The sequence below is a fragment of the Palaemon carinicauda genome, chromosome 45 (genome assembly GCF_036898095.1).
Source record: "Palaemon carinicauda isolate YSFRI2023 chromosome 45, ASM3689809v2, whole genome shotgun sequence".
Taxonomy (NCBI): domain Eukaryota; kingdom Metazoa; phylum Arthropoda; class Malacostraca; order Decapoda; family Palaemonidae; genus Palaemon; species Palaemon carinicauda.
In genome coordinates, this window is record NC_090769.1 from 18,451,157 (window position 1) to 18,478,105 (window position 26,949).

The 26,949-nt window shown below is 39.2% G+C and overlaps 2 protein-coding genes across 5 annotated transcripts in view; one reads left to right on the top strand and one right to left on the bottom strand.

The window, feature by feature from the left end:
* Positions 1-26,949, bottom strand: part of LOC137634794 (nuclear receptor coactivator 5-like) — a 209,547-nt gene that overhangs the window by 165,927 nt on the left and 16,671 nt on the right. For 2 of the 3 annotated variants that reach the window (XR_011042571.1, XM_068367335.1), the window contains exons 3-8: positions 21,597-21,748; positions 16,186-16,296; positions 15,831-15,987; positions 15,149-15,367; positions 14,757-14,956; positions 2,962-3,210 (exon numbers count right to left, since the gene is read on the bottom strand). Coding sequence is in view for 2 of the 3 variants with exons in the window: in XM_068367335.1 (XP_068223436.1) it covers positions 2,962-3,210; positions 14,757-14,956; positions 15,149-15,367; positions 15,831-15,987; positions 16,186-16,296; positions 21,597-21,748 (1,088 nt within the window). In the remaining variant the exon portion in view is untranslated. The remainder of the gene's footprint in view (positions 1-2,961; positions 3,211-14,756; positions 14,957-15,148; positions 15,368-15,830; positions 15,988-16,185; positions 16,297-21,596; positions 21,749-26,949) is intronic. The other variant, XM_068367336.1, reaches the window with a different exon arrangement.
* Positions 1-26,949, top strand: part of LOC137634795 (trypsin-1-like) — a 244,077-nt gene that overhangs the window by 84,468 nt on the left and 132,660 nt on the right. The window lies entirely within an intron of this gene.

Below are 26,949 nucleotides of genomic sequence, written 5' to 3' on the forward strand. Positions count from 1 at the left end.
TTACCTCATATATGCAACATTGTAAAAGATCCTTGAAGCAAAGAAAACCTGTGACAGAATAGATTTACCAAAATATTGCACCCATATTCAAAAGGGGTTATAAATATGAACCAAGGAACTACTGACCAATGAGAGACTGCAAACAATATATAAAAGTATTTTGAATAAAAAAATATCCCTAAATATTCATTAGAAGTAAGTATATACTGTATAACATTCAAGATACTCAACTTTAAATCTCTACTCAACTTCATTTAAATTTCTACTTTGACTCAAAATCAAATCCTTCAGGTTAATATTATCAGCCCAGAAAGAAAACAAAAATTGGGGGTTGGTCCACATCTTAATATTCCTTGCGAGATGCACTGTTGAAGAAGCACAGGTTCTTACCAGCATTACTAAGGTACTAGTTGCAATTCTCCACGACTTATTTTTCAGACAGAACTCTACCCTCTGTATACCTGATTACTCAATTATTCCTTATGGTTTCCTACTCTAACTTTCCCCCATTTATTCAATATTGAGTCCTTAGTCTGCCTTATAGGCATATTTTAGGATTCCGGTTAAACTTTAATATTTTAAAGGTGAAATCATTATAAGTTTTACTTCAAAATCTTACATGTAAGTTTTAGCTTGATAAAATGAAGGAATTCATTATGATGTGCCTTTGCATAAAAAATAATTCTGATTACATTCAAACTCCATATTTACTATTTTTGGGAAATAGATCTACAAATATTCAAATTATATCTTTACTTTAGTCAGAGCCGAAGTCTCATAGCAAAATCATTTCACGTCATGTTTCCCCTTTTGACTTATCTTTCTAGATATTTATACTAAAAAATAATTTCTGCATTTAACCATTTGAAGGCTAAATTGTAAAGGAGTCTGTTAATCCTAACAAACCAAAGTCTCAAAATAAAAGAAGTCACAAACACATTAAACATCAGCCTCCTATTACCATTCAAATGTAATAAATATTAGTACCATCAACAAAATTAAGATCACAATTTTCTACGAGTATTGACGATGATTATTGGACAGTTATCTAATATAACTAAAGGTATGTGTTTTTATCTAAGCTTATAACAAAAACAAAACAGTTGACGCAACCTCTACTCTTAGGAACTTATTCATAACCTCTTGGGCACCGCATACAAAATCATCTGTATTGTTTATCTAGTAATGTCTCAAGCTGTCTTCTATAGTTATAAAAGTAAATTTACCCTATCTATCATCTTAACTTGTTTCATCTTGAGCCAAATGTACACCTAAGACAAACACAACTAACGTAGTAATCATTTCGAAATATCTACCTATGCACACTTGACGTTGTAATCATTTTGAAATTTCTCCTACCTATTAAAGGAAAATTGGTCAAAATATCATTGACTCTACTGACCTCACTGAAATAATTTAAATATTTTTACCCTTTCCTATTTTTATTTAATTTCCCCTTACAGACAAAATGCTTACGTGGGTACAAACTCTTGGCAAAAACAATAACCAAAAAAAAATTATGCATATCCAAAATATGGGGGGGGGGGGGTACATTAATATTTCTAATGGTTTTTCCAATCTTGTTATAAAATGACATGAAATACATTCTTTCTATCTGCATTTATAAAAAAATATTTCAAGTTTTTATCTCACTAATGGACTAGAAAGGATTTTTTTTTAACCACCTACAGTTCATTCCCGATATAGAAGGAAAAATTCAATACATTCATTCACCGGTAAGTACCTACAGCTACTGGGTAGTCAAGTTTATTAACCCTTATATGATCCAACATAGTTTTTAAAGTTTTGAGTAAAATAGACATCAGTGTGATGATCCAGGATACCTTGTAGAATCATCTTCCTAATTCAGTATGTAGCTACAAGAACTCACTATGTATCATACATACCTAACCAAAATATCAGTTCTAACTGCAGTTTTATATATCTGTCTGTTGTCATATATGATTTTCCCATAACAATGAACTTTACCTCAATAAAAAATGTATATCATAAAAATATAAAACCATATTACCACTTATAGCAATCATTTCATTGATCTTGTGGTGAAACTAGTCAAATGTGAAGTTTAACAAAATAAAAAAGCAGTGAAATTACTTGTCATACAAAACCATAACCATCTTTTTTTGTGTAACAAAATACCAAAGAAAATAAAAAAATAATTCACCAATTGTGTGAATGAAGTTTGACACACAAATAGATTTCACTAGCCAACCTGTCCAAATCAGATAAAGAAAGTAAGAGAAATAAACTCTAAAATCATGAAAAAGCAACAAATTCATAATTAAAATATCTTAATAGGCAAATCTACATCATAACCAAATGAGTGATAACTGAAAAGCATTCCACTAACTGCCCTAAAGCCCAAATGGAGCCAAGGAATTCAAGATGGTTTAATATGGCTGTATTCAGCTGCAATCCCATACACTGTGCCCTATAAAATCATAAACTAACTAAATTCTACATTAAGTATTACTGGTTGCATCACTGAGTCATCTTTCGGGCAACTAAATTATAACACAGCACTTTATAAGTAACTCTGTAAAACAATTAACTTGGTTATGTCATTCACAAAAATATACTCCTGATCTCATAAAATGACTGATCGTTAGGTCACACTATTGAAGAATCCTTCTGAATATCAAAATTAATTTCAGAAGTACTTTAAAACTAGCACCGATAAACTTAACCTATATCTACACGACCATTTCAAAACATTCACTAATGTTCCTCTTACCACTTATTCAATCATTACTTCTGTAAACTGTTTTCCATTCTATTGTTCACAAGAGAAGCACATATTTATTTGCAATCACACTATCAGTTAAGAATAAGTAAATGTACGGTAAAGTTAGAAGGAATAAGCAGAAAAAAAATATATCTATCTACAGCATAATACGATGACTTGAGAAATATAGTATAAACCCTGAAGATTAACTTTACCTGATGCAGTTTCTCGCTTCTGCTCAATCTGGTCATCGACCAGAAAACTTTGTCTTTCCTTCAAATACTTGATCATCTTGTCCAAATCACCCATCGAGAGAGGACGCGCCTCGAGTAAATCACACATCAAATTTCGAATATCCCGGGGTACAGCTTCCCGCATATTGCGCAGACGAATTTTCTTCACGTAATCTTGGAAATTTTGTTCAACTAAACGTAAAGCATCTTCAACCGGCATGTTGCGGTGTTCTGTACAAAATAAGAAAACAGGTCATCCGAAGGCCTACAATTTTTCAACTAAATTTCAAAGTGATAATAGTCATATGGTTCTTGAAAATCCTCAAGCATGTTGCAAAAGACTGCCGGTAAGATATAAGTCTGAAAGAAAATGAAAGGCTCACACTTACAATTGAAAAAAATCATCGACCTTATCGTATTAGTAAATGTCTTGCCTGTGCATAGATTAAAATTTTAAATATTAATCATATATGGGAGAATTTTCTTAAACAATAAAAAATAAGTGTCTTGCAAGATTAAAAAAAATCTCCTTGCAACAATACTGTTTGGCCATAGCATCTTGGATACTATATAGGAGTCCAGTTCAAATTTTATACTTTGATAGGTTAAAATAACCATTTAATCCAAAAAAATGTCTTCTTTTCATAAGCTTCAATTTATTTACCACTAATGCCAAAACTTTACACTGTATGGGCTTCACAGGTTGAAGCTTGAAGTATTGCTCTCAAATTTGGAATTCTTTCCTTCTCAACAGGAACCATTTATGGGTAATCTGTCTGCAACTCTCCTTAAGGGTCTTTTCCATTTTTCTGGAGTTTTTCTTTACACCAAAGGTGTCAACATTCCACCGGTACTATATTGGCTATTCTTTCACTGAACTGCATTCCATGTTCCTCTAAAGGTGTCCATGTCCCTCAGTGATTGTTGGTTTCTTTGAATGTTCCTTTCCTCTCAAGTTTCTGAAGAAAGGTTTCCATTTTTCCTTAGTCCCATAAGCTTCACTCTTCCAAAAGACAATTATCACTTCTAACTAGGTGTGGGCTTCTCTACCCTTTTGCTGTAAGCCATAAGAAATATATTTTGCCATATATACTTCTACCCCTTGTGGAGAGGGTGGCTGGTACCAGACAGATGAGTTATAAAGGCTAGATAGTTTACAGTATAGAATCCTAAAAAGATATCCTTTAAAAGATGCAAGTAACGGAGAGGTATAGTCAAACAATTCCACAGAAACTAACAAAATCCTGGCAAAATTCCCATGTAACTAAATCAGAATATATGTAGCATAAAAACAGCTTCATGTTTTATGCTATGTTTACTACCTGGTATGATTCTTACATAAAGAAAAGCCCCATTCGTGAGATTATGATAGGAGAATTTATTTTAAATGTGTGAAGGTTATTTTTTACATAATTTGTAATGAATACACCAAAGGAAGCTGTATCTGAAAGAGAAAAAACTTTATTCAAAATTTTGAAAAAAAGGACTACACACATTTTCATGGGGGAAAATACTTGTCAATTATTTCTGGTAATATTTTGATAGAAGTAATTCATTTTCCTTCTTAGAAACCAAGTTTTGCATAAACGGAAAAGGAAAAATGATATTTTGATTATAAAATAAATTTTTGAATATACTTACCCGGTGAATATATAATAGCTGACGTCTCCGGCGGCTCGACAGAAAAACACAAAAACTCGCGAGCGATCGCTATGAAGGTTGCGGGTGTGCCCACCAGCGCCAACTATCGGCCAGATACCGCATATACATGTAAACAGCTCCAGTTCTTCTCATCCCGCTGGGTCTCTATCGGGGAGGAAGGGGGGGCCTTTAATTTATATATTCACCGGGTAAGTATATTCAAAAATTTATTTTATAATCAAAATATCATTTTTAAATATTTAACTTAGCCGGTGAATATATAATAGCTGATTCACACCCATGGTGGTGGGTAGAGACCAGAATTAATAAAGTTTACAGCGTATATGCTTAGAGTTTTTGACAGTTATATCATAACAAAACCCAAATATATATAGGTACCTGGTAAGGAAGTTGACTTAGACGATTACTCTGCCTTGTTAGTCTGTCTTCCTCACGAAGCCCAGCCATCCTCTTAGGATGCTGAAAGACTCCCAGGAGCTGAAGTATCAAGGGCTGCAACCCATACAACAGGACCTCATCAAACCACTAATCTGGGCGCTCTCAAGAAATGACATTTGACCACCCGCCAAATCAACCAGGATGCGAAAGGCTTCTTAGCCTTCCGTACAACCCAAAAACAAGATTAAAAACATTTCAAGAGACAGATTAAAAGGATATTGGAATTAAGGGAATGTAGTGGTAGAACCCTCACCCACTACTGCACTCGCTGCAACGAATGGACCCAGTGTGTAGCAGTCCTCGTAAAGAGTCTGGACATCTTTTAAGTAAAATGACGCGAATACCGACTTGCTTCTCCAAAAGGTCGCGTCCATAATACTTTGCAGAGATCTATTTTGCTTAAAGGCCACGGAAGTTGCTATAGCTCTTACTTCGTGCGTCTTAACCTTAAGCAAGCATCGGTCTTTTTCATTCAAGTGAGAATGAGCCTCTCGGATTAAAAATCTGATAAAATATGACAAAGCATTCTTTGACATAGGTAATGATGGTTTCTTAACTGAGCACCATAAGGCCTCATATCCACCTCGTAAGGACTTGGTACGAGCTAAGTAGAACTTAAGAGCTCTAACTGGACACAGCACTCTTTCAAGTTCGTTGCCTACGATCTCTGACAGGCAAGGTATATCAAAAGACTTAGGCCAAGGACGAGAAGGCAGTTCATTTTTGGCCAGGAAACCAAGTTGAAGTGAACATGTGGCTTTCTCTGTAGAAAAGCCGATGTTCTTACTGAAGGCATGAATTTCACTGACCCTTTTAGCCGAAGCCAAGCACACTAGGAAAAGCGTCTTGAGGGTGAGATCCTTCAGGGAGGCTGAATGTAATGGCTCAAACCTGTCTGACATGAGGAACCTTAGGACCACATCTAAGTTCCATCCAGGAGTTGCCATACGACGTTCCTTAGAGGTCTCGAAAGACTTAAGGAGATCTTGGAGATCTTTATTGTTGGAAAGATCCAAGCCTCTATGTCGAAAGACCGAAGCCAACATGCTCCTGTAGCCCTTAATAGTGGGAGCTGAGAGGGAGCAAACATTTCTCAGATGTAAAAGAAAATCTGCGATTTGGGCTACAGAGGTACTGGAAGAGGACACAGATGCTGACTTGCACCAGTCTCGAAAGACTTCCCACTTCGACTGGTATACTCTGATGGTAGAAGCTCTCCTAGCTCTCGCAATCGCACTGGCTGCCTCCTTCGAAAAGCCTCGAGCTCTTGAGAGTCTTTCGATAGTCTGAAGGCAGTCAGACGAAGCGCGGGGAGGCTTTGATGAACATTCTTTACGTGGGGCTGACGTAAGAGATCTACCCTTAGAGGAAGACTTCTTGGAATGTCTACCAGCCATTGAAGTACCTCGGTGAACCACTCTCTCGCGGGCCAGAGGGGAGCAACCAACGTCAACCTTGTCCCTTGGTGAGAGGCGAACTTCTGCAGTACCTTGTTGACTATCTTGAATGGTGGGAATGCATATAAGTCCAGATGAGACCAATCCAGTAGAAACGCGTCTATGTGGATCGCCTCTGGATCTGGGACTGGTGAGCAATAGATTGGTAACCTTTTGGTCAACGAGGTGGCAAAGAGGTCTATGGTGGGTTGACCCCAAGTCGCCCAAAGACTCTTGCACACGTCCTTGTGGAGGGTCCATTCCGTGGGTATCACCTGACCCCTCCGACTGAGACAGTCTGCCAAGACGTTCAAGTCCCCCTGGATGAATCTCGTCAACAGGGAGATGCCTCGATTTCTTGACCATATGAGAAGGTCCCTTGCGATCTCGTACAGCGTGTGGGAGTGTGTGCCTCCTTGCTTGGAGATGTACGCCAAAGCTGTGGTGTTGTCTGAGTTGACCTCTACCACTTTGTTTCGAAGAATGCTTTCGAATTTCATCAAGGCCAAGTGGACTGTTAATAGCTCCTTGCCGTTGATGTGCATGCTCTTCTGACTTGAGGTCCACAGACCCGAGCATTCCCGACCGTCCAGGGTCGCACCCCAACCCAAATCCGACACGTCTGAGAACAACACGTGGTTTGGGTTCTTGACTGCTAGGGATAGTCCCTCTCTCAGACTGATATTGCTGTCCCACCAGTTCAGGCATGCCTTTACTGGTTCGGAGACTGGGACTGATACCGTCTAAAGTCTTGCCCTTGTTCCAGTGAGAGGCTAGATGGAACTGGAGAGGCCGAAGGTGTAGTCTCCCTAGCGAGACAAACTGCTCCAGGGATGAGAGAGTCCCTACGAGACTCATCCAACTCCTGACTGAACAACGTTCTCTTTTCAGCATTAGTTGGACTTTGAGCAGGGCTTGTTCTATTCGGGTGGCAGACGGAAAAGCCCGAAAAACTGGACTGCGTATCTCCATCCCCAAATATAGAATAGTCTGGGATGGGATCAGTTGGGACTTTTCTAAGTTGACCAAAAGTCCCAACTCCTTGGCCAGACCCAACGTCCAATGTAGATCCTGCAGACAGCGATGACTGGACGATGCTCTGAGAAGCCAGTCGTCCAAGTACAGGGAGGCTCGGATTCCCGATAGATGGAGGAATTTTGCCACATTCCTCATGAGCCTCGTAAACACGAGAGGAGCAGGACTGAGGCCAAAGCACAGGGCTCGAAACTGGTACACCACATTCCTGTAAACAAACCTCAGAAACGGTTGGGAATCCGGGTGTATAGGAATGTGGAAGTACGCATCTCGTAGGTCGAGAGAGACCATCCAGTCTCCCTCTCTGACCGCTGCTAAGACGGACTTCGTGGTCTCCATCGTGAATTTTGTTTTTGTAACAAAAACGTTGAGCGCACTGACGTCTAGCACCGGCCTCCAACCTCCTGTATGCTTTGGGACTAGGAAGAGACGGTTGTAAAACCCTGGTGATTGAAGGTCCGAGACTTTCACCACCGCTCCCTTCTCTAGCAACAGAGACACTTCTTGATTTAGGGCTTGTCTCTTTGACTCCTCTCGGTACCTGGGAGAGAGGTCTATGGGAGTTGTTACTAGAGGAGGTTTGCGTACAAACGGTATTTTGTATCCCTCTCTGAGCAACAGAACAGACTCTTGGTCTGCACCCCTCTTCTCCCAGGCCTGCCAGAAGCTCTTCAATCTGGCACCTACCGCTGTCTGAGGCTGTGGGCAGTCAGACTCTGCCACGGGAGGACTTGGCTCCTCTCTTCTTACCTCTCTTTCCCTCGGCACGAGAGCCTCCCCTGCTGGGAGCTCTGCCACGAAAGGGCGGGATAAATCTAGACGCAGGAGTCTCGATCCTGGGTCTCACAGCAAAGGATGAAGAAGGAGCCCCTTTGCGAGCAGAGGACGCCATCAGGTCATGGGTGTCCTTCTGCACAAGCGAAGCAGCTATATCCTTAACCAGCTGTTGTGGAAACAAGGCCGCTGATAAGGGAGCAAAGAGCAGTTCCGATCTCTGACAGGGAGTAACTCCTGCCGAAAGGAGAGAGCAAAGGGTTTCTCTCTTCTTTAAGACTCCCGACGTAAAGGTGGAGGCGAGCTCATTGGAGCCATCGCGGATGGCTTTATCCATACAGGACATGATAAGTAAGGAAACATCTTGGTCGGCAGACGAGATCTTCCTACTTAATGCTCCTAATGACCAGTCAAGAAAGTTAAACACTTCAAAGGCCCTGTATACACCTTTAAGTAGATGGTCAAGGTCCGAGGAGGACCAACAAATCTTCGAGCGTCTCATGGCCAGGCGACGGGGAGAGTCTACGAGGCTTGAGAAGTCACCCTGGGCAGAGGCAGGGACTCCCAAGCCGAGAACTTCTCCCGTGTCATACCATACGCTCGATCTAGAAGCAAGCTTAGAAGGAGGGAAGGCAAAGGCCGTCTTCCCCAAACTCCTCCTGGTATCCAACCAGTCGCCTAGAAGACGTAAAGCCCTCTTAGAAGAGCGAGAAAGCACTAGCTTAGTAAAGGCTGGCTTGGTAGCAGCTAAGCCTAGAGCAAACTCAGACGGAGGCGAACGAGGAGCAACAGCAACAAAGTGATCTGGAAAAAGATCCTTGAAAATCATCATGATCTTCTTAAAATCCATCGAAGGAGGAACAGCCTTAGGTTCATCTACATCTGAAGGATTATCATCAGGATGAGGATCAGCCACGTCCTCATCTGAAGGAGCTTCGTCCGACAACTGACGAGTCTCAAGCAAGGGAGAGACCTGCCTTGGTGGCAATGTTTGACAAGCAGAGTCCACACGCACCGGAGCATCAGTAGCAGTCCAGGACGCTACGTCATGTAACTGCTTAACAGACTGACTAGCAACAACAACAGGAGCGGGAGGACGCTCGACGTCAACTCGAGACTGCCTTGACTGCCTAGACTGAGCAGTCAAAACAACTCTTGACTGCGGTGCTTGACGCTCAACGTCAAAACAAGTCAACTTCGCTGGTTGGCGAACGTCCTGAACGTCAACACGAGCATGCGGCAGCGGCTGAACGTCCACAAGCGGCTGAAAGTCAACACGGGACTGCATCGAGTGAGGCTCTACAAAACGTGACTGACGTGACTTTGTAACGTCAACGTCAACGTCAACGTCAACAGGACGAGCAAAGGCTCGTTTGGGCGGCTGACGGCCAGGATCTCGATCAGCTAAGCGGCGAGGATCATCGTGAACCTGCTCAGCAGAATAGTCCTCCATAAGAGAGACAAGCTTATTCTGCATGTCTTGCAGTACAACCCATTTAGGATCAACGGGAATGGGTGCGGTAAGAGACGAGGGTAACGTCTGTGACTGCAAAACTTTGCCTACACTAAGACTCTCGGAGCCTGTGTTACGCTTCTGTTTAGGCGGCGAGCAGTCTTCCGATGACTGCACAGGGTCAGAGCTGTCCCAATGGCTACAACCAGGACGCTGGACCTGTCCTGAAGGGACTGACTTTCGCTTTAAGGGTCTCGAAACCTTGCTCCACGGTTTCTTACGCGATAAGCCTTCGGATGACGAGGAGAAAACCGTCTCGCTCGTCTTATGGTAGGGGCGGTCTTGACGAGACACGCCTGAAACCATAGAGGGAACGTCTGTTCGTTGGTTAAAGCCTCTCGAACCCATAAGTCCTACGACATTACTTCTCCCTGGGGCATGGGAGCTTGCAAGAGGTCTCGGACTAGGCGAACGACAGGCACGAACAGACGAACCCTCGGTCGCAACACTGATAACACTTTGCGCACTAATCACTTTCTCCCCACGATTTTCTAATGTGGCACTCTGACACTTTAACTCTTTTACATCCGCCATGAGTTGATTACGGTCCGTAGCTAACGACTCAACTCTCTCGCCCAAAGCTTGAATGGCACGTAACATATCCCGCATTGATGGTTCCTGAGTGCTAGTAGAGGGTTCAGGCACAACTACTACTGGGGAAGGATTAGGTTCAGGGGCATGGGAGGAGGAAAATTCTAACGATCTAGAGGAACTTCTCCTCACCCTATCTCTCTCTAGCTTACGAGAATACTTGTCAAACTCAAGCCAATCGAATTCCGAAAGGCCCACGCACTCATCACACCGATCTCCTAATTGACAGGTTTTACCCCGACAATTAGAACACACAGTATGTGGGTCGAGAGAGGCCTTTGGAAGACGCTTATTACAATCCCTAGCATTACATTTACGAAATCTAGGAATTGGAGAAGGGTCAGCCATTTTGAAAAGTCAAAGAAAGTCCAAAAACAATCCAAAGTCATCAACAATTAAATCTATCCAAAAAAGAGTTCAAGAGTTTAAGTTGAAGATAAAACACCTGCACTGCGAAAGCTCAAACCAAAAAGAAGTACTTCACCAAGACTGTTGAAAAACTCCAGGTTAACAGCGAGTAATGGAATCAACTTGTCGATCAGACCGACAGAGAAGAACTGGAGCTGTTTACATGTATATGCGGTATCTGGCCGATAGTTGGCGCTGGTGGGCACACCCGCAACCTTCATAGCGATCGCTCGCGAGTTTTTGTGTTTTTCTGTCGAGCCGCCGGAGACGTCAGCTATTATATATTCACCGGCTAAGTTAAATATTTAAAAATACCATATATCGTAAAAACAAAATTAATTTCTTTTACACACTATTATGAAGACTCTTAACAACGAACACATGTTGGCTTGAAAGATGGTAACTCGGAAAAAACAATTACACATCAATTTCGTTACATTCAAGGAAAATCTCTGACCACGATTATTCCACATAAATATACTTTTCAACAAATCTTAGACAAAATACTCTAAGCTATATCTATTTGGACATTAGGCTACCAAATACATTATCATTTAAAATTTCACATTTTCAAGAATTCCTTTTTAAACCAAAAGCAAGACATTTTTCTAACTTTATTTTCGGTACACAACAATGACCATCATCCCTGATAACCTAACCTGAGCCAAAGATAACTCACCATAGCGGAGATAACGCCAAAAATGATATTAGTCTGGCTTTCCATTTCAACAGTCCTAACATAGTATATTTCTATATACTGTATTCCCAACCCTGCATAGTATATTTCTATATAATAATAGCCCTGCATAGTGTATTTTTCTATAATAGCAGCCCTGCATAGTATACTGCATTTCTATATAACAATAGCCCTGAATAGTATATTTCTATATAATAACAAACAACAATTTACAACAGCCCAACCTTTGACTACAAAAAAACCATCCAAAATACCATTAGAGATAAATCTCCCAAGTAAAAGAGAAAACACCATAATGCGAAGCAACTTTCAACATGAATTGTGAAATTTCTCAAACTGATCTAGTTACACTGGAACAGATTCAACATCTATAATTATTTATAGAAAATTAATAAACAATATGACTACATATGAAGGATATCACTGAATTTTCTACTTTTACCAATAATCATGAATTTTGTCTTCCTTGAAATTGCAAAATTCTTCCCAGCATCAACTTTTTAATAATGCTATAATCAAGTCCCATACCTGGTGAACTTCTAAAATGTCAAAGAAGCCTTAAGATTTCTATATCAATACAAATTCAGCTGATTTACATATATCATTAACATCTTTAGGTACATTACCTACTATAGTTGAGACTCCAACTGAAAAGAAAACCTGTGCATTTAAAAGGAAAATTTATTAAGAATTTAAAAAGAAAATTGTGATGAAATAAGTTTATTATGAATGGCATTAAATCATTAAATGTTAGGTATAGCTATTTGAAATTATTAAAAATAATTGTCAAAATATCCACTCATAAATAAAACTATAAGGATAGATGTTTATTGATTCTGTTTCTAAACTGAAAACACAATAAATTCTACATATATTTAATCTGGTACAGACAGAGGAAACCAGTCTTTCCAAATTAAAAACCCAACATGGAAGATACCATGATTTACCGAGTGAGGCTGAGAAACTCATAGGAAGGGATAGCCATAGCATTATTCAATTACAGCTTATCCTTCTGCTTACAAGGTCAAAATTACAGGACTTGGAATTAACACTCTCTCAAAATGTTTTCTAAAGGATGATTAAAGGCATAAGAAGGAATATTGGAAAATGAAACCTTATGCAAGACTCAAAATTGCCTTACAGCTACTATGAAGTTCCATTTGAGGATGGGTTGTAGCCATCTTGTAAGAGCTAGTTATATGCCTTGAGGGCAGCCAGTTCTTCAACATGGGACCCAACACTAATAAGAACTTAATATCAGCCTTTCACCTTGCTCAATCGCACAAGCTACTTGAATTTTAAGGGTGAGGAGACTTTATCCTCTCATATTCTAAGAACAATAAAAATTGTAAAAAGGTTAAAATCTAAAATTCAATCTGAAAAGTACAAAAAATGGAAGTGAAATGGTACAAAAGAAAGCTTAGCTATAAACAACAAGGTGCTAGAAATATAAGGTCTTTATTATGAGAGAAACAACTTTTTTAAAGGGGGAAACTAAAACTCCAGATATGAGTCATCTATATTATAGAAACTTCTTTCTACAAGATTTAAATGGGGTATGAACAAGTTAAAAAAAAGGAAGCTAAGATTGGATATCATGCAAGTTTCATCTGCCATAGGATGGAAAAGGATTAGTCAAATAGAAATTCAACAGATGAGGAGATAAAATCCCATAGTAAAAAAATTCAAACTTTAAAATCTAGAAAGGAGTTTCACTAAAGATGAATGGACAATTAATTCCACTCTGAAACATTTGGAATATTCAATGAATTCTTTCAATAATGAGCTGTACATTGCATGAAGCACAAACAAAGACACAGACAAGCGGCAATCGTGTCAATCTGGCATAACTACAGTGAACCCTCGTTTATCGCGGTAGATAGGTTCCAGTCGCGGCCGCGATAGGTGAAAATCCGCGAAGTAGTGACACCATATTTACCTATTTATTCAACATGTATATTCAGACTTTTAAAACCTTCCCTTGTACGTAGTACTGTTAACAAACTACCCTTTAATGTACAGAACACTTAATGCATGTACTACAGTACCCTAAACTAAAACAGGCACAAATATTAAAGGTGATTTTATATCATGCATTTCCTAAACATGCTAAAAAGCACGATAAAAAATGGCAACCAATGTTTTGTTTACATTTATCTCTTATCATAATGTAGAAACAAACTGGAGGTAGAGCTTTGCTTATTACCCAGACATATTTCCCATACTTTTCCCTTAGAACTACATCACATCTTCCTACTTTAGATATATATACATATATATATATATATATATATATATATATATATATATATATATATGTGTGTGTGTGTGTGTGTGTGTATATATATATATATATTTATATGTATACACATATACATACCTACATATATATATATATATTACTGTATATATATGGGTTATGGAAAAAATCCGCGAAGTGGTGAATCCGCGATGGTCGAACCGCGAAGTAGCGAGGGTTCACTGTAATCTAATATTATTTGGAGTTTTTTTTTAATTAGATCCTGCAAATGATGACTGCAAGGAAGGTATTTTATTTCAATGTCTCAAAGGTTGTGGCTCACAAGCTCAAACTATTCATTCTGCATTTTCATTTGGTCAATCATTTCAAGTACAGTACTTAACTCAATTATGAATCATTTAGGTCAATAAAAGAAGAATCTATATTTAAACGACTACTAATGACACCAAGTATCTAAAGCTGATATAAATTTTCACTTACTGAATATGCAGGAATATCAAAATAGAAACTGATCAGCCAACTCAAAACTGCTGCTCCAAGCTATGCATCTTTTTGATAGCAAAACCATTTGCAATAGGAAAACCAAAGACAAGTAAAACAGCAGTTTCCTACCTTTCAAAGTCAGCCCAGCCTCATTCAAAACCAAATGTGGTGATAACTACACCAACTGTCAGGGAGCTTCATTAATTTGGAAAACTTCACTTTTCAGGCTAACGACTGATTAGTCATATGTATGATATCAGTGTGTAAAAATAGGAACACACAAAGTTTATAGTGATGAAATTTGATACAAAAAATGAGCAATTCAGGTATTCATCATGAAATAGAGAACTTTTCTAAAATGAATCACTGATGTTCAAATCGTATAAAAATGTTTTCTTCCTGTACTGCATCAAACAAATCATAACTAGATATACACTTCAGTAAAGATCTCTACAAAACAAAGGTGTTTGTTCTTCCTACCTTGTGGAGTGCCATGCAAAATATTCAAGGTCAAGGAGCGATGGCTTTCATTTTCTGATGTGACAAATATGGCATATAATGTGTTTCTTCTTGATAGGTCAACCAACACTTGTGAAGGAGGTATGTCAGGTGGTGGAAAGAGCAGATCCACAAGCAGATTGAATGATTTCAACTGTGCTTCAATACTCTCTGCATAATCCCTTCAGAAATAAAAGAAAAGTTTTCGGTAAAGAATAATACAGTATATGAAATAATAAAACACTACTTACCACAAATGTTCAGTGATACTAATATACAAAATAAAAAACAAATTACTAATTAAAGAAGACAAATTAATTTGTATGATGTTCTTAAGTAACTTTAAAACCATTACAAAACACTCATGTTGGTACCTTTGCATTTTATTTGGCACAACTATCTCCACATCATTAGGCCTACTGGGATCCAGGGGATCAAGAGGTTCTTGGTAACTCTGGTAACTTCTCGGCGCATGAGTCTCAGCAGTCTCAGAAGCCCGGCTACGGTGATAGTCATCATACCTATCATAGTACGTACGATAGTACTCGTCATACATGTCATATGGGTCACGGGGACGTTCTTCAGGGGCTCGACTGAAACAAAAATTATACAATTTTTTCAAGAAATTCTCTTCAAGATTACATAAGATTCATCTTCAGTAGAAGTAGAGTTAATTTTACTTCTCTTGGATCTGTATTTATGTAGCCTACCAGTAATCCCAAGACACCCTTCAGCCAGCTGTTAAGGATAAATTAAATAGTGTATCTGACATGGAAGTTTAAGACTTTTCTTGGATCACCTGCAACAGAAATCTATTTTAAAGCCTGGCAGACAGAACGCCCAAAGACTATTCTTCTCTTAAGCACAAGGTAGGTATTCTTAAAGATTCATTAGGAGAATAGCACATATACTAAAAAATCCCCAACCACACAAAACCAAAATCTTAGAATTTTTCCATATTCAAAAAGATGATTAAAGGTGCTGAAGGATACATATAGGTACTGTACACTAGCATGTTATAAAAGCCAATAAGAAATTATAATAAAAATAAAGTACCTGTAGTAATCGTAGTAATCATCCATGGGCCTTCCCACGGGAGATCTTCCTCTTTCGTTATCGTAGTGGCTCCTCCTCATTCCCATAGAGGGTGGAAGAGATCCTAAGCCCATACCTCCTGGACCACCACCACCACCAATTTTAGCTGGCTTTACATCTGACAATATAAAAGAAGATCTAAGCATAAACTGTCTGGTTTTGTCTTATTCAAAACTTACTTTTTCATTCCCAGAAATCACTTTAAAATACAATAAAAATTAACAAAACCTTACTCCTTAACAAACTAGATAAACTACTCCTTAACAAACTAGATAAACTACTTACTGCTCACGACTGATAATATTAAGAAACTTACCGACTCTCTGACCATTTATATAAGCTGTTGATCCAGCACGCAGGCAATTCATGGCTTCTTCTTCAGTAGAAAATTGCACAAATCCAAACTTAGTTCTAGTAATTGACAACCCTGAAATAAAAACCAAATAATTAATTACCCTGTGGATTTTCCAACTTGCATTAATTTAACCAGATTATGGTAATTTTAAAAAGGATTGCAAAAAATAACCAAATGAGTTAAATAAAATCAACTCAACAGACAATATTCGCTACAAAAATTCAGATATGCTACATAAAAGATAAGAAAAAATAGCTATGATGGAAAATAAAGAAAATATGTAGAATAAAGTTAAAAGCTATCAATAAACAAAAATGCATGCCAAAGTGACATAACCTGCTAAAGGCAACTTATTATCACAGCTGACTTATTTTTTTCCAAATACATTCCATATACAGTACGTAACAAATATAAAAGCAGGGCTCTCAGCTGAGGTTAAGTATAATGGTTTACCCAACTTTGAAAGTTAAATGGGTAAGATTTCACTATCAAATTCAATAGTGGATAATTAATAATCATCTAAATCTTATATATATACAGTATAAGCATGCTAAACTATTGTGAAAAATGCCCTTAGAAGCAAAATACGAACAGTAACAATAACAGGTTATTCCTAATTGAAGACATATAACTATCATATTAAAACAGAAAGTTTAGCCAAGAACAGCCAAAATATAGCTCATCTTTTGAACCAAAAGAAAAGAAAATTTGTGATTACAGATAAAATAAGTCAGCTGCTAGCTCTTACCAGTGAAATGGTATGGAGCATTGGTTCTGATCTCATGCAGACACTTCAACAGCACGATAAGTTTTCTTTATTTAACCATTACGGCACACTTCACACAAAATGTGGATTTCATGCAGTTGGAAAGCAAATCAAACTGTGACAACTAAATCCAAGTGGAAGCTCAAAAGGTACCTAACCACAGTTCAACCATCAAAAAAATCAGTGACTATTTGTTTCATATGTTGGAATAGAAATTATGGCAAGCTAGTTTTACTGTGAAGCAATGAAGCTCATAAAAAACCCAAATTCCAACAAAAACCTGGTTTCCCAATACTGAGGAAGATGACAAAAAAAGTCACAAGGTCTTGCCATTATGTAGGAACCCAATAGCTTAACCAAACTCCTATATTTAAGCCTGTAACACGACTGAAGAATTTTGCCTATGACATTTCCAATTAATTTTAAAGTTCTATTGTGCAGACGATATAATGAAGAAGCCTTTTCTCCCAAGTTCCCAGTCACCTTTGATGTTTCACATAGTTTCCTTACACAACAAGGAGTTCAAATGTTTATTCTAAACTCTGGCCTTCATAAACACTTATATTTTTTATGCAAACTCCCTTCGACATGTATAATTTTGAAGTTTTCTCAAAAGGTGAACAAAAGATTAATCAAGAGCAAAATTTACTTAGCACATCATCTCAAAAGTTTCCTAACACACAAGTGTTCCTTACTCTCAGTTTCCGAATTTCTATATTTGTCTACAACTTTTATCTGTACAATATATCTATGACCCTCTTTCTTGGAATCCAATCTGGCTAATTCAAGAGCTGTTAGGATTGTTCTACAGATATGTAAACTTTATATGAAATATCAATACCAATAAGAATAAAAATAATGACAAAAACTAGCAGAAAAGACCTATATATACAATAAAACCAAGAAGATTCCATACCAGAAGTGTTCTAGATTCATGGATTTATAAATTTGGTCTATATGGTCCATTGCTGGGGCCATGAAGGCCTTTCAGCACTTTGGTGAAAAGTGAGGGATAACTGCTGTTGCACTATGAAGTAAAACAAAAAATAATGAGGCTGAATAGCAAAATGCAAAAAAGTAAGAATTGGAGGTAGAGCTGAAAGCTAAAATGGGCCAAAGAGATGCTGCAGACCCAAATTAATGACTACAAAGCACTCACAGCATCATGATAAAAACCTTGGTGTGTGTGTGTGTGTGTGTGTAAAAAAAAAAAAAACCACCCAATTGAACAGTAGACGCAAAAATGGCAGAATCATCAAACTGGCCCCTAATTATTATTATTATTACTCAGCTGAATCCCTCGTCAGGCTGAATTGGGCGAAGAGGAAAAGTCCCCTTTTGTTTTTTAAGTCGGGTACCCCCGCAAAATTGGGGGAAGTGCCAAGTAAATAGAGAGATTACTAGTTAAGCTACAACCATAGTTGGAAAAACAGGGTGGTATAAGCCCAAGGATTCCAACAGGGAAAAATAGCCTAAGAGAGGAAAGGAAACAAGGAAATAAATACACTAAAAGAGAAGTAATAACAATCAAAATAAAATACTTTAAGATCATTAACATTAAATTATAAATAAATATACCTGTAAACTTAAAGAGATATAATAATCAAAATAAAATACTTTAAGATCATTAACATCATTAAATTAGACCTATCATTTATAAAATATAAAAACTTCATAAAAACAAGAGATAGAGAAACAAGATAGAAATAGTATGCCCGAGTGTACCCTCAAGCAAGAAAACTCTAACCAAAGACAGTGGAAGATCATGGTACAGAGGTTATGGCACTACCCAAGACTAAAGAACAATGGTTTGGAGTGTCCTTCTCCTAGAAGAGCTGCTTACCATAGCTAAAGTCTCTCTTCTAACCTTAACAAGTGGAACGTAACCACTGAACAATTACAGTGCAGTAGTTAATCCCTTGAGCAAAGGAGGATTGTTTGTTTGGTAATCTCAATGTTGTCAGGTGTATGAGGACAGAGGAGAATGTGGAAACAACAGGACAGACTATTCGGTGTATGTGTAGGCAAAGGAAAATGAGTTGTAACCAGAGAGACGGATCCATTGTAGTACTGTCTGGCAAGTCAAATGACCCAATAACTCTCTAGTGATAGTATCTCAATGGGTTGCCGATGCCCTGGCCATCCTTCTACCTAAAAATGCATACCCATTCAGTTGCAAGAAAACTAAGAACATGTAAAGTAATTTCTACTAGGTATATTTTGACATTTCCTACTACATGCCTAATGCATCCAAGACAGCGACAGCAGTTTTTTTTTTTTTTTTTTTTTTCGGTTGGGGGGGAAAGGAATCATACTTGGTTCAATCATGAACTGTGCTACCAGTCGTCAAGCACCAACAAATACATCCTTACAGCGAGTTATGAGAGATATCCGGCTAACTAAATTATCCCAAGGACAACTTTGCATAACACTTCATGACGTGTCCGATATGATTTGATGGTATGGAACTGACTTTGAGAAGTTGTACACCTTGGAGTGACCTAAAGGTAGTGACTATAAATGATGGCCTCAACCCTTAAAATGGCTGCAGCTCTATATTCCAATACAGTTTTGCATCATATCCAGATCACACATTAAAAGAATATGTAAGGACCAACAGGTACAAACAGTTACCCCTCATAGACCAAATTTGCACCTATTAACATGGTGGAGTAATTTTAGCACAAAGGCAACAATAAAACCACCAGAAAACTAGTGTTTGCAAGGGTTTCCTATTCCTAGAGAAATAATGATAATAAATATTACACACTTCAGACCTTTTGTCCTATCAGCATTGGAATGCTAAACTACTGCCTGAATGTAAGATCCTTCTCAGAACCTTTATCTTCAATGTTGGTGTCCTTTTCTCAAACCGTAGTACAGTACTATAAAAATAGCTTATAGGGTTCAGTCACTTCTACATAAGAGCACAAACACTGGTATCAAGAGCTTCAAGAGCTAATATGTACTATTTACTTTGCAGAGTATCAGCACCCCCACATCAGTCAAGGTGCCTCTCACTGTGACCAGTATCTCAAAGTTTTTCATTCTCTTAACTGTAAACTGACAATTGAGGTTATAATAACTTATAATAACTTTGTGGTTATGAATTATTGCCCTGATTTTCTACTTTATAGTTCTTGTTGCTTATGAAATGCAATTACTGTATTTAATTTGATCAATCTATCTTAGTCTACTCTTGGCTTTCCCTTATTTCAATGTGGAAATTCCACTCTATAGATGGTTGCCTTGCAAGTGAAGCTAATTTTATGTTTACCCAATTTAAATATTGTCTATAATTTTTCAAGTTTTGGCTTTTTCCATCGGTAACATTTTATGGGGCAGTTGAACAAGACAATCTCTGATAGTGCTGTCACTCTCCAACAGCTTAAATTGTCGTGCAGCAGAACAACCAGTTATTAGTTCGCATGGTTTGAAAGTGTCTTCCTAATTACAGCTTAAAGATGTCACCTTATCCCTTATTTACCATGAACATCAATTCCTGTTGCCATTCTTTCACATACAATGCACCTTGAAGGATAAAGCTTAAACCTTCCATCACAGGGTAATTATGGTGGTCCCAAATCAACTTCAGTAACTTAAGAGCTCACCTTATAAAACAAGACCAGAGCAAAACATATTTTTGATAAAGATGGATATCTCAGGCATGAGGAACTACTGAACAATACAAAGAAACTCAAGTAACTAGAATATTCAGCAAGGCAGTGTTTGACATTCCACCAGCAAGAACAGGGATATCAGTCATTCACAATGAATAACATGAAAAGGTAGTTGCCGCCCAGAAACAGTTGAAAGACAGTAGCACTATATGATACGGCTGGGTGTGTATATGAAGACGTTTTACTATGTGTCTTAAGTGATGTTACTCACACAATTACATTACTAAAAGGAAAATTTCCATAAAGTATAGCTTGTAGTTGTATAACCTAGAACTCATGGTAATCTCATCCTTTTCTGTACTATAAAAAAAAAAAAAAAAAAAAAAATGAAAAAAAAAATTCATTGCTGACTGAACAAAATTTCACAACCTTGGTAACTAACTACCCAAAAAAAAACTATACCAGAACAATCACATTGCAGACAATCACTCTGTAAATCATACTATAACATTAACCAGAGACAAAAAAAAAAAATAATGTAAAAGTATATGATGAAGCTGAGAACTAAATCATTGTAAAGCAAAACAGTAATGACCAGTCAAAACAACTAGGAATATCCCGAGTCAGGAAGGCCTTTGCCATTTGGGTGGTATCATTTCGCACATTCCACTGCTTGTCAATGACAGTAACAAAGGGGAACATAAGAAGGCCTATTATCAAAAAATGGTTTGTACCTTCATATAAAAAAAAAAAAATTAAAAAATTACTCTACTTCTACTTTTTTAATGAAGCTCAAAACCTCTTTATGACATGTTATACTACCAGACTCACAGCAAGAGCATCACATATCGAGGATGTGAGGTAATCAACAGTTAAACAATGTTCTCAAAAAGAGAGCATTAATATAATTTCCAATAATGTAATGCTACCAGTTTCTTAAAGTAATTCAATAAGGGTAACAGTACTAGTATATGGCAGTAACTCACCAACAACTTTTCCATATTGCGAAAAGTATTCTTTTAACATTTCTCTTGTCATATTAGCACTAATGCTTCCGACAAATATACGTGCATTAACAGTTTTAGGATCATTTGTCAAGTCAGACATGCCTTGCCGAGGTGAATATTCTCTCCCTCCTCTGAAAATAAAGGCATTTTCAAACCGTTAGTCTATTCCATCTCTAAAATAAGTAAGCCGTAATATACCCTCACCACCTAAACAGTACAAAAAACCAGCATGAATTGTACCATGAAACTCAACAGAACGAAAAAGAAATCTTGCAACAGAAATTTCCCTAATGAATCAAGATGCAATAAAAACTTTTGATCCTTTCCTTTGTTAGTTGTTAGCATTTACTATAATCTAAAGCAATTATACAATGGAAAATGCATTCATTTACTAGAAAGACTGACAACACAAAACTTTCAAATTATCACATAAGATATGTTATCCAAATCCTGAAAGTTTCTGTTCAAAGTCACAGAACCATTTAGCAGTGGTTAGTTGCAATAAGCCTTAGAAAATAGTGATGCTCCTAAATGAGGTGTAGGGTTTCCCTTACTTATCTACAGAGAACAAGGTCTCAATACGCAACTGTTATTTCATACAAACCTAAAGAGCACATTGTAAAAGGATACATTCCTTGTTCAAACTGTAGTAATTGGAATATAATGAAAATTGCTACAAGAGGTTAATCATTACAATTAAAACCATTAGCTGTATCTTACTCCTCTAGATAAGATAGAAACTGCATTGCTAATGAAAACATTTGGATCAAGATAGAAACTGCTCTGCCAACAAAACAAAATTTAATTCTTGTTCTTTTATTAGTCTTACCGATTCAGGTAAGTCAATTTCTATCACAAGAACTTTTCTACTGGAAATAGTGTAGGGAAAATTAGATGACTTTCATGGTACAAAATGTAAAAACTTATTCTATGTTAAGGATCTACATCTTAAGAACTATATTTACACTGTTACCATATTAACATAGCTGATTAAAGAACAATAAAAAGTAATGTACGATAGAAGGGCTGCCCACTTGAGCCAAATATTTTCATTTATGTTTTTGTTTATATCATAATGAATAAGTACAATTAATAAGAAATGTTATTTTCCTTAGTAAAATAAATTTTTGAATATACTTACCCGATGATCATATAGCTGTCAGCTCTGCTGCCCGACAGAAAAACCTACGGGCGGAATACGCCAGCGATCGCTATACAGGTGGGGGTGTACATCAACAGCGCCATCTGTCAAGTAGGTACTCAAGTACTCGATGTCAACAAAGAACCAATTTTCTCCTCTGTCCACTGGGTCTCTATTGGGGAGGATGGGAGGGTCCTTTAATTTATGATCATCGGGTAAGTATATTCAAAAATTTATTTTACTAAGGAAAATAACATTTTTCAATATTAAACTTACCCGATGATCATATAGCTGATTCACACCCAGGGGGGTGGGTAGAGACCAGCATTACATGTTGACATTATTATGAGCTAAGTATTCCGTATTTTATTTTAGCAGTTATTCAAAATAACAAACATAAAATAAATAAGTACCTGGTAAGGAAGTCGACTTGAACAATTACTCTGCCTTTTTAAGTACGTCTTCCTTACTGAGCCTCGCGATCCTCATAGGATGCTGAGCGACTCCTAGGAGCTGAAGTATGAAGGGTTGCAACCCATACTAAAGGTCCTCATCAAAACCTCTAATCTAGGCGCTTCTCAAGAAATGACTTTGACCACCCGCCAAATCAAGTAGGATGCGAAAGGCTTCTTAGCCTTCCGGACAACCCAAAACAATAATAAAACATTTCAAGAGAAAGATTAAAAAGGTTATGGAATTAGGGAATTGTAGTGGTGGAGCCCTCACCACTACTGCACTCGTTGCTACGAATGGTCCCAGAGTGTAGCAGGTCTCGTAAAGAGACTGGACATTCTTAAGATAAAAGACGCGAACACTGATTTGCTTTTCCAATAGGTTGCGTCAAATATACTTTGCAGAGATCTATTTTGTTTAAAGGCCACGGAAGTTGCGACAGCTCTAACTTCGTGTGTCCTTACCTTCAGCAAAGCTTGGTCTTCCTCATTCCGATGGGAATGAGCTTCTCGTATTAACAGTCTGATAAAATAGGATAAAGAATTCTCTGACAAAGGCAAAGATGGACACTGAACACCATAAAGCTTCAGACGGGCCTCGTAAAGGTTTTTAAATAGAACTTAAGAGCTCTTACAGGACATAATACTCTTTCTAGTTCATTTCAAACCATGCGATAAGTTTGGAATATCGAACGATATTGGTCAAGGCCGAGAAGGCAGCTCGTGTTTGGCTAGAAAACCAAGTTGTAGAACATGTAGCCGTTTCGGATGAGAATCCGATGTTCTTGCTGAAGGCATGAATCTCACTGACTCTTTTAGCTGTGGTTAAGCATATCAGGAAAAGAGTCTTAAAGGTGAGATCTTTCAGGGAGGCTGATTGTAGCGGTTCGAACCTGTCTGACATAAGGAATCTTAGTACCACGTCTAAATTCCAACCAGGTGTAACCAAACGACGCTCCTTCGTGGTCTCAAAAGACTTAAGGAGGTCTTGTAGATCTTTATTGTTGGAAAGATCTAAGCCTCTGTGACGGAAGACTGATGCCAACATGCTTCTGTAACCCTTGATAGTGGGAGCTGAAAGAGATCGTTCTTTCCTAAGATATAAGAGAAAGTCAGCTATTTGAGTTACAGAGGTACTGGTCGAGGATACGGATACTGACTTGCACCAGTTTCGGAAGATTTCCCACTTCGATTGGTAGATTCTAAGGGTGGATGTTCTCCTTGCTCTAGCAAACGCTCTGGTTGCCTCCTTCGAAAAGCCTCTAGCTCTCGAGAGTCTTTCGATAATCTGAAGGCAGTCAGACGAAGAGCGTGGAGGCCTTGGTGTACCTTCTTTACGCGTGGCTGACGTAGAAGGTCCACCCTTAGGGGAAGTGTTCTGGGAACGTCTACTAGCCATCGAAGTACCTCGGTGAGTTATTCTCTCGCGGGCCAGAGGGAAGCAACTAGCGTCAACCTTGTCCCTTCGTGAGAGGCGAACTTCTGCAGTACCTTGTTGACAATCTTGAACGGAGGGAATGCATATAGATCTAGATGTGACCAATCTAGTAGAAAGGCATCTATATGAACTACTGCTGGGTCCGGGATAGGTGAGCAAACTATTGGGAGCCTCTTGGTCATCGAGGTTGCAAAGAGATCTATGGTTGGCTGGCCCCAGGTGGCCCAAAGTCTCTTGCATACATCCTTGTGGAGGGTCCAATCTGTTGGAATTATTTGTCCCTTCCTACTGAGACAATCTGCTATGACATTCAAGTTGCCTTGGATGAACCTCGTTACTAGTGAAAAGTCTAGACCTGTTGACCAGGTGAGGAGGTCCCTTGCGATCCCGTACCAAGTCAGAGAGTAGGTCCCTCCTTGCTTGGAGATGTACGTCAAAGCCGGGTGTTGACCGAGTTCACCTCCACCACTTTGCCTTGAAGGAGAGACCTGAAGCTTTTCCAGGTCAGACGTACTGCCAGTAGCTTCTTGCAGTTGAAATGCATTGTCCTTTGACTCGAGTTCCATAATCCCGAGCATTCCCTACCGCCTAATGTCGCACCCCAGCCTACGTCCGATGCGTCCGAGAAGAGAACGTGGTTGGGAGTCTGAACAGTCAGGGGAAAACCCTTTCTAAGGTTGATAAAGTCCTTTCACCAAGTCAGACCAGACTTTATCTTTCCGGAAACCGGGATCGAGACCGCTTCTAGCGTCTTGTCCTTTTTCCAGTGAAAAGCTAGATGATACAGAAGAGGACGGAGGTGTAGTCTTCCAAGTGACACAAAAGAACCACGGATGACAGTGTCCTTACCAGACTCATCCACAGCCTGACAGGGCAGCGTTCCTTCTTCAGCATCTTCTGGATGGATAGCAGGGCTGGGGGTTGAGCAACGTCCTCATCAGAGGGTTCCTTATCCGAAACTGATGAGGAAACGGCAACGGAGTGGGCAACGTCTGACTCGCTGAATCCGGTCGCACTGGTGGATGCGTGACGGAGCCGGACGCAATATCATGGTACTGCTGCACAGTCTGTGAACTGTCAACCATGGGGACGCGAGGAAGTACAGCGTCAACCCGAAACTGTCTAGACTGTCTGGGTTGTGCAGTCAACACCCTACCGGGTTGCTGAGGTTGACGCACTGCGTCACAACAAGTCACCTCTGCTGGTTGTTGAACGTCTTCCTAGTGACACACTTCAACAACCACCTCCGAGCGTCGCTTAACGTCAACGTGCGACTGGCAACCCACACTGGGTCGCATAGGTGGAGGAACCACCTCAACTGGCGGACGCGAGTAGGATACCTCAGTGTCAACAGGGCGCACAACCAACCGGTAGGAAGGTTGTTGGCCAGAAGGTTCTTCTCCGTAAAAAGTCCTCTATCAAGGACACAAGCTTGGACTGCATGTCTTGCAGCAAAGCCCATTAGGGTCTACGGGAGCAGGTGTGGCAACAGACGGGGTTAGCGACTGAAGCGGAACCATTTACCATCCCTGGAAGCCTTGTTATGCTTTAATTAAAGTCCATAGGAGGCTAAGCAGCTTAAGGCTCCTCTCCAAATGACAGAGTCCTCAAAGGAATATCAGTAGGAGGGAGAACAGCACTTTCTCATCCACAGGAACCTTGTCCGAGAAAAGCTAGGTTATCTCAGTGAGGGTCTCACTGGTGCATAAGCAGCAGACCAGAAGGCAACGTTATGTAACTGCTTGACAGTCTGTGAACTGTCAAAAACTGAACTGTCAACCACAACAGGTGCGTGAGGACATACAGCACTGGTGCATTAGCAGCAGACCAGAAGGCAACGTTATGTAACTGCTTGACAGTCTGTGAACTGTCAAAAAACTGAACTGTCAACCACAACAGGTGCGTGAGGACATACAGCACTGGTGCATTAGTAGCAGACCAGAAGGCAACGTCATGTAACTGCTTGACAGTCTGTGAGCTGGCAACAACCAAAGCTGTGTGGGGAAGCCTCAACTCCTGACTGACTAGTCTGCTGCGGGTGAGTGGCGGTAACCACAGTGGGTTGCGGAGGCTGACGCACCGTGTCAAAACACGGCAGCTTAACTCCACCCTCCTGTTGTTGTGGTAGCTCACGCACGGCAACGGAGTGCTCCGTGCGTCTGTGGGAGTCAGCATGCGTCTGGCAGGGTCGACTACGCATGGGTGGAGGAGCTCTCACAGCCGGAGTGTGGGAGCAGGCAGCCTCAGCGTCTGCTGGGCGCACAACCGTGGCAGGTTGTAGGCTAATGGGTGCAGCGCCAA